This window comes from Lolium perenne, chromosome 1, assembly GCF_019359855.2.
Source record: "Lolium perenne isolate Kyuss_39 chromosome 1, Kyuss_2.0, whole genome shotgun sequence".
NCBI classification, from domain to species: Eukaryota; Viridiplantae; Streptophyta; class Magnoliopsida; order Poales; family Poaceae; genus Lolium; species Lolium perenne.
The window spans coordinates 37,609,943-37,625,087 of record NC_067244.2 but is presented as its reverse complement, the minus strand read 5'-3'; the positions used below and the strand labels follow the sequence as shown (position 1 = coordinate 37,625,087).

The 15,145-nt window shown below is 46.2% G+C and overlaps 1 protein-coding gene across 1 annotated transcript; it reads right to left on the bottom strand.

Moving 5' to 3' along the window:
* Window positions 1-9,639: 9,639 nt before the first annotated feature.
* Window positions 9,640-10,773, bottom strand: LOC127334386 (putative F-box/FBD/LRR-repeat protein At3g49030). The gene has a single exon (XM_051360863.2). It carries the CDS (start codon window positions 10,771-10,773, stop codon window positions 9,640-9,642), a length of 1,134 nt encoding a protein of 377 aa, XP_051216823.2.
* Window positions 10,774-15,145: the final 4,372 nt, after the last annotated feature.

The window sequence follows — 15,145 nt, the reverse complement described above, 5'->3', positions numbered from 1 at the left end:
GAACGCCACCAAGTTTGTCAGCCAATGCGGAGCCGTTGTTAGAGACAACGTCTCGATCACCGTCCATGAGTGGAATCAGCCAAAGAAGGCACGTCTTGGTTTCACTTTTGTCGATAAGAGAACAAAAAAAGATTGCTTCAACAAGCTTATGGAACATTTCGTTCTACCTCTGGAATACCAAAAATTCGATGAGGAGGGTAACAAGATTGAGGAAAACAAGGAGAGGAGGAGGCTAGTCAAACAGTTCGCTCTTCATAAGATGTCCGACGCATTACGGAAATACAAGCAAAATCTAGCCCATGACTTTATCAAGCAGAACAAGACTCCGGATTTCAAAGGACAATATGAGAAACTGCAACATGATTGGCCAAAATTTGTGAAGCAAAAGAAATCGGAGCAGTTCCTTCAAATATTGAAAAAATAAGGAAAATGCGGCTAAGAAGGAGTACAATCATATTATGGGGCCAGGAGGGTATCGCCTTTGGGATCCTAGGTGGGAGAAGATGGAGAACGAGTTGAGGGCGCGAGGAATCCGTCCAGGTACGGAGGGATGGGACCCAAGGGCCAAAAGCTGGTGGTACGGGCATGGGGGATCGCTGAACCCGGAGACAGGGGAGTGTGTTTACCAGGGCAAAATAATTAAACCCACCCAAAAGCTTATTGAGGCAATGAGGGATGCTCAATAGGGGAGGATCAAGTTCAACAGAGAGAACGACGCCCTGACAAAATCCCTCGGGAATCCTGAACACGGAGGACGTGTACGAGGCATGGGGCACATTCCGTGGAAAATAGGGTTCCCCAAGAACGATGACCCGTACGGTTACAGAAGCCGTAAGGGAAAGATGGATCGGGAAGCAGATGTTGTGGCACGGTTGGCATCGGAAATGGATGTGATGAAGAAAACCGTGAGTGTACTAGTAGCCGAAAGAGATGCAGCTCGGGCGCAGCATGAAGATCATCCATTGGATCTCGGAAGCCAGCATCGGAGAAGCAGCGTGGCTTCCACGGAGGCCCCACCGGCTGGTGCACCGACGATCGAAATTACTGCACCGGAGCCTCTGGTGGTCGAAATTACTGCACCGGAGCCTCCTCGCTACCCCGTGGACGATATAAAGGAGATGAAAGAATGTCATCTGTATTATCCTATCGGGAACATGTCCATGAAGGTAGCCATCGGCAGTGCTTTACCATGTTTACCTGGAGCACTCCACCACAACAACCCCATTCAGGATGGCTATGCTCGTGTCACGGTGGAGGACATAGTCCAAGGGTTTGAGGACCTGGACATTGACATTGCTACACCTGAAGGGGCGAGAAGACTTGGAGATGTCAAGCGCCAGTTCATTCTATGGCAAAAGAAGTTTATCAAGTTTCCAGGCGAGGCGCCAACAAGTCCACCCCCCTACGGTGGTGGTGGTGGCGGCGGTGGCGGTGGTGGTGGTGGTGGTGCTTCACCTACACCTCCTTCACGTCAGCCGACGCCGCCCCCCAATTCACCTCCGGCGGGTAAGCAGCCGCCGCCCCCTAGTCCGCCCCGGGCGGGTAAGCAGCCGCCGCCCCCCAATCCACCTTCGATGAAGAAGCAGAAGCAGCAGTCCTGGATTATTAACCCGGACCCTTATGTACCTAAGATAACAAAGGTACCGGAGCCATCACTGAAGCCTCTCCCCACGAGGCCTTGGGAACGTAGTGCCGAGGAAGTCGAGGCGGCCGCGACTGCTGAATATGAGAAATGGAAGGCGGACTGCAAGAAGAAAAGAGAGCCCGAGCCCAAGCCAGTATTTTCTGATGAGCAAAATAAGTGGGCTAAGTCATTTTTGAACGCACCGTCCCAAGCCGCGAAGAATCTGCCTGACGACTATGCACGTGAACTTCGTAATCAGGCACGCATGTTCAAGGAGAAGAAAGAGGAGGCCGAGAAAGCGGAATTAGAAAGTAAAAAAAGCGGGAAACGAGTTGCCCAGCTCGGGGAACAAAGTAAACAATCGATTGCCCCGCTTATAGTGACAGCCGCCGGTCCGGATGCCCCCGATATCATAGAAGCTGCGGCAGCACAGGGATTGACTGTAACGAGTGCCAGAGAACAAGCGGCCAACTTAGGTATTACTTTTCGTGAACTGTTAGGCCTTAATGAGGCGCCAGTGAAGGAGGTAGTACTTACATATGTGAAGAATGGGCCTCTCGTCGAGCCTGCGCAGGAAGAGGATCTACCTCCACAAATGAAAGGTCTGCTGAAATGGTACAAGGGTTACATAGAAAATAAAAACGCCAAAGATTATATTTATGCGGAAGTTGGATATGAGCATCACTTCAAACAGTACTCTGTACAAATTCATCTGAGTGAATTGTTCCAGCTTTTCAATCTGCGCGAGCTCGACAAATCTATCATCAGTTGCTACGTTCTGTAAGTGATTTATTTCTTCCCCATCTCGTTCATATTGCCTGCACTATACATATATATATGTCCTAACTATATTGTTGTGTCCGCTATTATACATGCAGAATGAAGATTAAGGAATGCAGAGTAAGGAACATCCATGATGTTGGGTTCATTGACCCACACATCGTTAATGGATATACGTTACAGCATCACCCCGCCGACGTGGAGGAAGACCTGTGGCAGTTTCTTACAAAGCAGGAACTCAAAAGTGATATTCTATTTCCTTACCATTTTGGGTGAGTGTTTATGTCTTGAGCACATTCTCTTTTGTTTACTCCATGCATGGTATGTGGCCGGCTAATCGATGAGTTATGCATGACGTACTGTGCATGTATCGTGTCCGCAGGTTCCACTGGATTCTGCTAGTAATTAAAGTTGACAAATCAGAATGTCTCGTCCACGACTCTCTGAATATGGATAAGGCGCGTTGGGCCGACATGAGAAAAATGATTCAAAAGTAATTGTTTTCATTCATTTGCGCTCTATATCGATCGGCCTATTTCGTTCATTTCCTAATTAAGCTTCAAGTAATTAACTAATAACTCTCTTGTTCATTTAATTTTCTTTGCCTCGTAGGGTTTGGAGACGGTTCTCAGATACAAAGGTCGGTGAATTCAAAAAAGAGCTACATTTCATGCGGTCAAAGGCTAAGAATGGTGGTGATATTCAGCCACCGAGGACCAATCTATGTGGATACTATGTCTGTGAGATGATCCGGAGATACACCTCTGAGCGCGTTCCGAGTGATACCAATGCTCAGAGGAATAACCTCCGGATGATGCTTAGTCCAGAAGCTCGCTTCCGACCACTTCAAGAGGAACTAGCTGGATGGTTCAGGAGGGAAGTCCTCGATCCTAAAGGAGAACACCATTGCGAGGACGTAGAACTATGCATGCATTAAATTATGTATAGAAACTTGTTCAAACTTGTATATGGTCATCCCATGATATTGAATATATATTGTATATTCCTCTTGAATTCTTTTTGGTTCTAATTTTAAATTTGTTTGAAATTGTACATTCATATGCATGTATGTAGCAGTAGTACCGTAGAATATGTGAAACTCCTTCAACATTACAATAAAGCACAAAAGAAATAAAACAATACAAATTAAACAGAAAACAGGTTTAGGGGGGGGGCAGGTTTAGGGGGGGCTAAAACCCTAAACCTGCGGCGGTCTTTAGTCGCGGTTGGCCAGAAGAACCGCGACTAAAGGTCCTCCGCCCCGACGGTCGCCTGGCGCACACGTGGACAGGCCTTTAGTCGCGGTTCGTAAGCAACCGCGACTAAAGGGGGGGGGGGGGCCTTTAGTCGCGCTAATTTGGTCGCGGTTGCGCAACCGCGACTAATGGCAGTTGCGAACCGCGACCAAAGGCCCTTTTTCCACCAGTGACATGTAGCAGCATGCAAACAGCATTGCCACCCCCAAGATGAACTGCTCCTTGGTTTCGACAAGAACAGTAAATAACCATCAAGCAGTAAAAGGTTCAGTAAATAAACCAGTCTATGAGTCTAGTACACCCTGCAAATATAAATAAGGCTGTCGCAAAGAGTGCATCGGGTACAGCCTGATCTATCAGACTCTGATTTACACACAGTTTGCAATTGATACTGAGATGAGATACGCCAGCTACAGAACGATCACAGCATAAGTTTAGTCTTCTGGAACATGCTATGTGTTCTTAGAGAAGCAGCGGTAGGAGTTAAGTTTCCGGAAGGATTGGTTCTTAGCTAACGTTGCTGAGGCTACATTAGGCAAAGCAGGGCCCCTTCATACATATTTCTGGCCTAGAAAAGCTTTGAAGCATCTGGAAGAACTCCTTGGCCTCGCTTTCATTGACTGAGCGGTGAAAAGTTACTGTCATCTTTTTTAGCACTGTTGCCCAATCGAATAACCGTTTGATAAGAGCAGCTTCATGTTCAGTTCCTCTAATATCATGGATTTCTACTTCTTCGAGGAGATTCAGCGCAAGTTCCTCAGTTTTCCAATTTGATGGATGATCACAACTACAACCTGATGGGCACACAGGTTGTACCTGAAATAAGGTGCATATATATTAGATTAATACTCCAACAGATGCTGTAAGATCAGCCGATGGGATTTAATGCCATGAAATAAGAATGATGGAAGTAGAAATTCTAAGGCTGGCAGGATATATAACATGCTCTTAACAAATTCACAAAATAATAACACATGTAAAACAGCTATTGCAGAGAATATGATTGTTCTATGCAAACAACAAACATTTTAATACTTATGCAGACAGTATTTGTGCATCAATAAGATCTTAAATTAGCCTTATGCCATTGTTATTGTCTTGTTGATGCAATCTTTAAAAACAAATTCCTAAAGAATCTTATCTTATCTTATGTTTACTAATTGAAGGCACCATTTGAGTCCCCATTAATCCTACTAGAAAACTAAGCTAATTGCCCTTCCAATCTGCAGTTAGTTAATGGCATCCATTAGCTGAAGTGCCTCACGGAGTCCTTGCCAGCTGTCCTGCGAGTAACCCTCTTAACAAAAAAAAAAACGCTTCGGGATGCCAAATAATCATCTCCCTCGCAGCATCATAACCTTTCTGCCTCAATGGCGTTTAGCATTCTAAAAGAAACAAAAAAAGGTGTTTAGCCGAACGAGCCGTAGCGTCACTCTTCATCTTCCTTCGCCTTTGCAAGTGCCCTGTTCTTGCCATCCTTGACTTCAAAGATTCAGCTGCGCTGCAACCAATATAAAAGAAAAAGCCCCAAATCCACAATCCAGTCCCCCTTTAATTTCCTTCCAAGCGATGCCCCTCTCATGCATCTCTGTCTATAGGCGGAGAATCACAGATCCATCCACAGACGATAAATACGAACTTGGGTTGGCAGCATAGGATTTAGATTTCATAGCTGCCACTTATAGAAAATATGACAAAGCATTAATTTGCACCTAGGATGCCAGAGTAACCTTTTAGTGGTTCCAGAATTTATAGCGTTGAGTAGTTTTCATTGATAATGGTTCAAATATGTCGCCGGCTCAATCTACTTTCACCAGATTTATGCTTACATTGTATGCGGCAGGAATAGAATATATGCATGGCACTGAATGTACTTCTTCAAACTATACTCTGCAAAAGCTCCCAAAATAAATTCTCCAAGAAACTTACACGATCAACTAATATTTCTATGTAGATCACAAATAGGATTTATAATCTTATATTGACCCGAAATGAATTTAGCTACCACTATGCCCAGTATGGTTACATTAATTGCTTCCGTTATTGAAGGTTCGACTAGTCTTGACTTCTCAAGGTAACGAACAGATTCACCATTTCATACGTTTCTAGCCTCTGAATTTATATTCCGCTTCCACAATTTAGATCATTCCATAGAATAAATAAATGAAAATCCATGGTTTATCTGACAAATGAATAATGCTCTTATCTATGTTTCTGAACTGATTTTCCATTAATTTCTTACTATGCTTGCATATCTAGAATACTTTAACTAAAATTCGCTGACTTTGGTATGTGGTTCACTTCACTTGCACAGGTTTGTACTAACTTTTAGCATTATATTCCCATTTCATTGTTTTCTCTCTATATGAGCCTCATTTTAAATCTATGTTAGGGCAGTCGGATAGAAAAAAAAGAGTATGCTGATGTCTATCTCTTCCATGATGAAAAATAGATAATTATTTATCTCTTTTTGAGGTGATGTGATGAATTTTTCTTACATTGAGTGTGCTCTTGCTACGTTCTAAAAGTTGCATTATTTTGTATAAGCAACATCCAAAATGAAGCGTTGAACACTATTACATGGAAAATACAGAATACAAGAAAAAACTCTGGAGGCTAAGAATCAATAAAGATTAAGAACTTCTTTTGTTTTTTCATAATAACTTCATTTGGTTCTTTGGAGATCGAGATCCCATCTAATAACATATTGAGTTCTGTAATGAAGATAAAAGGTGCAACATAGTTGCAACTCAACTCAGTAAACGGCGGCTAATATGATGGATATGTTTTGAGAAAGAGGTTTGATTTGATGTTTTCATGTAACTAAAACTGTACGGAAAGTGAGAATAATTGTATTGGATATCTTACTATCTATATCTCTTATAAAGCAGAACCCCACTAGGAGGCCATTTAAGTTGTGTATCTTAACATGCAACCTAGCCACATCATCAGTTAATCACAACCGTTCAAATATCATCTCTATCCCTCCATTGTGTTGTTGTCCTTATCCGGTGCCCAGTCTATCAATACAAAGTTGTCTCGGCACAAGCTCTAGGCGACAATTCCTTTCATCTTCATCTCCTATAGTTTATTCCCTCCGGTTCGACTAGCCCAAGAGATGAATTGATGCCATCAATGTCTTTTATTCACCACTTTCATCTTCTCCATTAAGAGTAAGCAATTAAGTTGCAAGATCATATTTCCTTTAAGCAGTCGAGTTGCTTCATTCCTATCGTTGCGTCCACACCCTTGCTTGAAGCCTCTGATCAGGTTTTCTTCCACCGTGGTCATCATCATTTCCTTCTCATGCTTGATCTGGTCCAATTCACCACGATCTCTGATGGTCAGTAATCGTTGGCCCTGCTACACCCTAATTATCAGCGGCAAGAGCACCTTGCAAAGATCCAAAACAAACTTAGGATTATGCTCTTCCCCTACAGTGTCCATGTTCAAGCACTCCAGTTTCATTGCCACACTAGAGCAGTGCCTTCAAATACGTATTTCTCCTCTCTTGCTCTTTCTTCTTTGCGTGTGCAATCAAGTAATCAGTTTTTCTATCTTTCTATCATGCAAATCCTCCATGCTAATACATAATGATTCACTTTGATGCCCAACATTTTGTTGATTAGTGATGCTTCTTCTTCTGCCCTTTAGGTATTTAACTAAGCCCCGCCTATTTTCCTTGAACATAATATTAATCGTATTTTACTGACAATAGCTTATTTGCTGCCTTATCGCAACAATTCTGATTTTATTATATATAAGTTGACTGCAACTCTTCACACCAACTATATAAATGAGCAGCTTACTGCTCACATGCAACAATTTCAATGTTGGTAAACTTTGTTTTCTTATACTGCCTGTAATAATGTCAATGTAGGTAAAGTTGTTTTCTCATACTGCCTTGCATGTCTGCTAGATCTCCCAACAGTAATTTATCAAGACATGATAAACAAGCTGCCAACCGATATTTTCGATTTTGATATACTCAACACACAATTTTCAACTAAGTAGTTTCTTCAAAGTGTTTTATGTAATGTCGCATCAAATTACCGCACCAACTCACAGGGTATCATCTAGTTTTTTCAAGAATAGGATATCGTACTATTTTGTTAAGTAAGGATGCTTAGGTGGTGGTCGTTTGTGGATGTAAGTTGACAAATGATATGTCAAAGCTTTTGTAGTTTCACTGCCTTGATAACTTCAATTAGCTCAACCTACAAATGGACACAGGTCTTTAGCCATTCAGTTACATTTTTTTCCTGATAACAATTCTCCAGTTTGAATTAAGTATGTTGTGTTCGTTTCCTCAGAGGCCATGCCATTTACTAAGGTGTCTAATTTCAGTCTGAAAACATCATAAAAAATCACATCGTTAAAAAAATAAATATGTTGTGTCGTGACATTTCTTCAGAGGCCATGCCATTTCCTAAGATGTCTATTTTCAGTGTCACAACTCCAAATTTGTACATACCGTTAACTAGGTCCTCACTTGATGTTCAAGAAATTTACACCGTTGTTTTTCTACGTTGATGGATTCTTTTGTAAAGGTGAATCACAATTGTTTATAATTTCTTTATAGTGTGTAGACTATTGTTCAATGACTTCTTTTGATAGAGTTGCATCACTATTTTAAAAACTCTATATTGTTAATACTACTGTGTAACTACAATGTGCGATGCACAGGTTGGCGACTAGTAATAGTATATTAATAATACTATTATCTCCTAAATCCTGTTTTATCAAGATTGAGCCAGCCATGCAATGACTCGGTCAAATTCACATAAATGACATATGTTTCTAATGGGAGCTGCCAATGCAGCAGATCCTGTTGGAATGATTCCTCGTCTCCTCTAGCTCAAACAGTTCTGCAGCTCCACTCTGGCAGCCATTTTTTCTTCACCAATCTTTCACCGCCACCCCCACCTCCCTCCGTGATGGCTGCTGGTGCAGCACCACCATCTCCTTCCCTGCCTCCCCACTACAACCAACCTGACAACCAAAGCAAAGCGCCACCCTCTAGAGAGAGATGGGTCGCCTGAGACCGATCTTTAAGAGAGAAGACAAAACGAAGGAGTTATTCCGTTTCATTGTTGGAAACAAAATCATGAATCATGCATTGCCCGATAATTTTGCTCATTCCTAACAGACTAACCAAAATTGAAACATGTTACCAAGTTACCAACACCTAGAGTAACATGCATTGTCATTGCTAGATACATAAGACATTAATTAGTTGCCAGAACAAAACATCCAGTATGAAGCCAACACCTAGAGTAGGGCTACTAGCGGCTCAAACCTCGGTATGCAAAGAAATATGAATGCATACAAGGTATGCGATAGAAAGGTATGAGATAGACAAACAGAGTAAGGGTAGTATTACCTCTGGGTGGCTAGTTGAACCGACAAGTGCAAGCCACAGTGTTTTCAAACCAGTAGACATCCTGAGAAGATGAAACACACTCGCTCCAAAGGAATGTCCTTGGGGACATATACCCAGGGACATGCGTGCAATATTCGGGAGCCTTGCCATGTCTTCCATCAAGAACTGCTGGTCGGTAATGTCCTGATGTAGATTCGTGTGAAGACACAAAAGTGAATCATTCTGATGGTTAGTGATGCCTTGGTGTAGATACGTGGGAAGTCGCCGAAAAGGATACTTAATAACAAATAGAAAGAACAGGAGAATCTCGTTTACAAAGTCAATAACAGTATAACACACAATAAAAGGTTCTTTTATCCTGGTAAGTCTGAGCTCATGTGCTCCTTTGAATAACAGTTATACCCAGGCAGTGTAGTGGTTTGCAACATCAATGTTAACTACTGAAAGGTAGAAAAATGTAACGCCATCTCATAAGATAAAAGGCTACTATAAAGGACAAATGACTGGGTGTGCTAGCTAAGGCATGTTTCACATGCTTAAGCAAGTTAGAATTTTGGTGTATGCATATGGCTAATTCCTTAATTTGGACTCCAAGTTTACAATGATGGCATAACTGACATAAAAAAAGAACTCACCGGCTGATAGAGAAGCAAGAATCTGAGACTGAGGATGAGCTGAAAGCGCCTTAGAAGCCTCAGAATGTAGTTATTTGGAGCATAGTTATCTCTTCCATATACCTGAAAAAGGTATGCACCCAGCGTCTCGAGATTTTCTATGTTGCCAAACTGCGTGGAGCTTGGGTCATAGGCATCATGCCAATAGAGAGACTTGAGCCGAGGAGCGTAGATGTTTGCAACCGGTTGATTATGCCTCGAAGCTCTAGCACGGTAGTTTGCAAAGCAAGAGTCCACATAAATACATTTGAGTGCTGCAGCCGTAATAGTGAGCTGCTGCAAGGAATGCACACTCATTAGCTCCATTTGCAAGAGAGAGTTGGACTCAATGGTGACCTGGCCCGGACCAAGGGCATCGGCTGGGTGCAAATGCACATCCTTTAGGCTGATTGCTATGAGCGAATCAGAGTGGATTGCAAGGTTGCCTAGACCCGAGGCCTCTTTGATGATGAGTTTCCGTAAGACCGGGCAGCGTGGCGAGGAGACAAGGTCACCGAGCATGCACGGACCATGTAGCTGGACGCAAACCAGGGAGAGGTCGTTGAGCCTTGCGAATACGCCCAATGGTGGCATGGAGACCCCAAGAGGCCCTAGTTCGAGGCGGATCGAGGCGGCGTTCTGGAAGCAGGGAAGCTCAAAGGCTCCTCTCTCGTCAGCCATGTCCTCCTCTGATCCGTTCTGTGACGCCCTGCTGGTGAGGGACAGACGGCCGAAGAGGCGGGGCGCGGCGATGAGGAGCCAGGGCGCCATGGAATCGGGGTTGCCATCCAGGACGACGGCTTGGAGGATCCAGATGACCGGAGCTTCATGGGATTGGAGGGCAAGGCGTATGTGCTGTGGGTCAGTGGGGAAGGGGAAGTTGAGCACCGGGAGCAGCCTCCAGAGGCGGCGCCAGCGGCTGGAGAGGACGCTGGTCCGCACGGCGACGGGGACGTCGCGGATGTTGTCAAGGATGCGGAGAAGAAGGTCTTCAGGAAGGTCGCTGAGGCGGTCCTCGCTACCGCTGTCGCCACCATCTGAGGGTTTGGGTCGCTTGGCAGGGATCTCCCCGTCCATGGAAGAAGATGGAGTTGGCGCATGGAGATCGGGCTCAAAATCGGTGGCTAGCTAGAGATCGGGGGCTCGGGGTGGTGCAGTCGCCGGCGCCATCGCCGTTGCTGCAGATGGGGAATTGGAGTGTTCGAGCGGCCAACGGGGTATGCGAAATGTTGATATTGTTGCCGCTGCGGGAGCGCGGAGCTGGGCTGTGGGCTACGTCGTAGGTGGAAAATATAGATGGGCAACAAAGTATGGGCCTTAGCTCGGTTTTACTACTGTGAATCCACCGAACTAGAAGGTTTAACAATGGCGCTCGATCGACAGCCTCATCGCATTTTTTTTTGAGAAATGCTACACCTACGGAGTAATGTTTACGGAATTGCCTTAGCATTTCCAACAGGTGCTGGAAAAATCGGCGCGCTATACGTCGGTTTCAGCGGGCTGTAAACACATAGCGCGTGCAGCGGTGAAAAGTGCCCCGCCGGAAGCGGCATTTTACCGCGCGTTCTCGGACGGGAAAAGTGCTCCTCCATCGGGCGCGTCATTTTGCAGCGTGCGGCGTGGCGCGAACGGCCACTGCGACCGTTCTCAATTCAAAATAATTCAAACAATTCAAAGAAAACACAAAATTTATTTAAAAGTACGAAATATATTAAAAGTTTGACGATACGAAATACATTTTATTTGAAACTAGTCTATCCTACTCCGAATCCCACGTGAAGTCGGACGAGTGGCAGCTCGGAGTCGTCTCGGACACCGGCGTCGAAGTCCACTCGAAGGAGGAGGAGGAGAGAACGATGGTGGACGGCCCGGCGCCGTTTATCCTCTCCTCCTCCTTCCTCGCCGCCTTCTCGGCCCTCGCCAACTTCCTCGCCGCGGACTCCGCCCGGCGCTTCTCGCGGCTCGCCTTCTTCGCCGCCGCCGCCGCCGCTGCCTTCTCCTCCTCCTTCCGATTGTAAAACGCCTCCATCGCCGCGACGTCTTCGGGAAATTGTCGTGCCCACTCGAGGCGGAGGCGTTCGTCGCGCTCGGCGATGAGAAGCCACTGCTCGAGCTCCCATCGGCGGCGTTGCTGCTCATGCGTGATGGCCGGCGATGGCGGCGCGAGCGCCTCCGCCTGCTCCCCCGTCCAAACGTCGTGGAAGTTCATCGTCCGGCGGGAGCGTCCGAGGCGCCAGCGACGGCGTCGTACGCCTGCGCCGCCTCGTGCTCGAATGTCCCGAGGCGGATCCGCTCATCGCCGGAGCGGATCTCTGCGTCAAAACAGCCGCTTGGCCGCGCCCGAACGCCGAAGTAGCCGGAGGCGGAGCGGCGGCGCAGCGGCGCGGAGGCATGGTGCTGGAGACGGAGGCGGAACATCGGCGCGGAGACAGAGCAGTAGGGGAGAGCGAGCGAGGCGGAGTGACACGCGGAAGATTCAGACGGTTGGCGCGTTCACGCGTGTCGTGTTTATAGCGTGCGTGGCAGCGCACGCGGCAACTTTCCCGCGTGGGATGTATTAGAGATAGAGATAGATTCGGTTTATATGCTATGTAGTAGTTGATACAAACTCCTCATGTAACCTTCTATATATACCAGATATGAGGGGCTCGGATAATCAACCGAGTAGACCCGTTGCAATCTACCTGTTCTCTACTTTTACATGGTATCAGGCCGGCTTCTTCGCCACCTCCACTGATCGCCAATCGGAAGCCGTGATCGATCTGTCCCCATCGCCCGCTACCTCACCGTTGCCATGGCGTCCCCCTCTGCTCTTCCGCAATATCATCTGGGCGCTCCACCCTCCGACAAGCTCACCCGCAACAACTACCCAGGATGGCGTGCACAAGTACTCCCGCCGATCCGTGGCGCTCGCCTCGTCGGTCTGCTCACCGGAACCGATGCCGAGCCACCAGAAGTCCTGGAGATCAAACCAGCTGACAAAGCCGCCAACAAACCGGCGGAAACAGCACCCAATCCGGCCTATGACGACTGGATCGCTCGTGATCAGATCGTCCTCGGGTACCTCCTCCAATCCCTCTCCTCTGAAGTCCTACCGCATGTTCAGAGGATCGAGCACGCCGCCGGAGTCTGGCAGGCCATCGAGGAGATGTTCGCCTCTCAAAGCGAGTCCAAGATCACGAATCTGCGGATTGCCCTGGCGAATACAAAGAAAAATAATGATTCTACTGCGACGTTCCTCACCAAGATGCAGGTTATCGTCGATGAGCTTGCCTCTGCAGGCTGTCCGGTGCCCACACGTGAGCATGTGTCCTTCATCCTCGCCGACCTCGAACAAAGCTACAATTCGCTGGTTGCTGCTTTCGGTGTCGTCACGACACCGATCTCTCTTGCAAACCTATATGCCCAGCTCCAAGCGTATGATGAGCGCCAGGCTATGCTTGCTGGTCCGTCCGAGGTGACCTTCGAGACCAGCGCCAACCTTGCCTCTCGCCAGCAGTGCCAGTACGGGCAACAGTCCAACAACCGCACCCATGGTGATCGCGGTGACCGCGGTGATCGCCGCTCTGAGCGTCGGGATGACCGCCGTGCCTACAACAACTACTCTGACGACCGTTCGCCGCAGACTGGCCGTGGTGGTGGTCGTGCGCAAGGAGGAGGCCGTGACCGTGGCCGAGGTCGCCGCCGTACCACGCCATGGGTCGATGTGACGTGCCAAATCTGTGGCCGTGATGGCCATCTGATACGTCTCCAACGTATCTATAATTTCTGATGTTCCATGCTTATATTATACCAATTGCTACATGTTTTATATGCACTTTATATCATATTAAGGCATTTATTGGACTAACCTATTAACAAGATGTCACAGTGCAGTTTCTGTTTATTATGTATGTTTATTGCAGAAAAGGCCCAAAAACCAAAGTTTTCGGAAAAATCCAGAAAAATCACAGAAATTCTATTTCGCCAGAAGACTCACGGAGCCAGAAGGGCCAGGCCAGAGGAGGCCCGGGGCCTCCTCCCCATCAGCCGGCACGGCCAGGAGGGGGGCCACCCCACCCTATGGTGTGGGCCCCTCGGGACTCCACCGATGCTGCCCTTTCGCCTATATAATCCCTCGCGACGCGAAAACCCGAAATCAATCAATCATATTCCAGAAAGACTCCAGGGGCGCCGCCGCCATCGTGAAACCTAGTTTCGGGGGACAGAAGTCTCTGTTCCGGCACGCCGCTGGGACGGGGAATTGCCCCCGGAGTCATCTCCATCGACACCACTGCCATCTTCATCGCCGTTGTTGTCTCCCATTATGAGGAGGGAATAGTTCTCCCCCGAGGCTGAGGGCTCTACCGGTAGCTATGTGGTTCATCTCTCTCCCATGGTGTGATCTTTATGTGATCATGAGCTTTGTATCACTATTAATCTATGTGCTACTCTAGTGATGTTATTAAAGTAGTCTATTCCTCCTCCATGATGTAATGTTGACAGTGTGTGCATCATGTAGTACTTGGTGTAGGTTATGATTGTAATCTCTTGTAGATTATGAAGTTAACTATTACTATGATAGTATTGATGCGATCTATTTCCCCTTTCATAGCTATTGTTGACAGTGTGTATGCTATGTTAGTACTCGGTCTAAATTGCAACGGTCTATTATGCACTCTAGAGGTTACTTTAATATGAACTCCGGATGTTGTGGAGCTTGTTTACTCCGGCTAGAGGTGTGCTTTTGTAGCCCTACACAATGAATGGTGTTTGTTATCCAACAAGAGAGTGTGAGAAAGTAGCACAAGTGAAGAGAAGTTATTTATTTATGTGATCATTGTTGAGAGTGTCCACTAGTGAAAGTATGATCCCTAGGCCTTGTTTCCAAATATCGAATCACCGTTTATTTACTGTTCTACTACATGTTTACTTGCTGCCATATTTATTTCAGATTGTTATTACCACTCATATTCATCCATATCACTTGCATCTTACTATCTCTTCGCCAAACTAGTGCACCTATACATCTGACAAGTGTATTAGGTGTGTTGGGGACACAAGAGACTTCTTGTATCGTAATTGCAGGGTTGCTTGAGAGGGATATCTTTGACCTCTACCTCCCTGAGTTCGATAAACCTTGGGTGATTCACTTAAGGGAAACTTGCTGCTGTTCTACAAACCTCTGCTCTTGGAGGCCCAACACTATCTACAGGAATAGAAGCGTGCGTAGACATCAAGCTATTTTCTGGCGCCGTTGCCGGGGAGGTAAGGTAAAAGGTATTCACATCCTCCGACTACTATGCTATTTCCTAGCACTGTTGCCGGTGTGTGAGTGCTCGAAGCTATTTCCTTTAGATCCTGCAATTGCATCTTTTTGTTTCTTGTTTTTATTTTTCACTAGTTAGGCATAATGGAAAACAACAGTGAGCTTTTTAATCTATTTCCTGAGTTAAGACATGAATTGTGT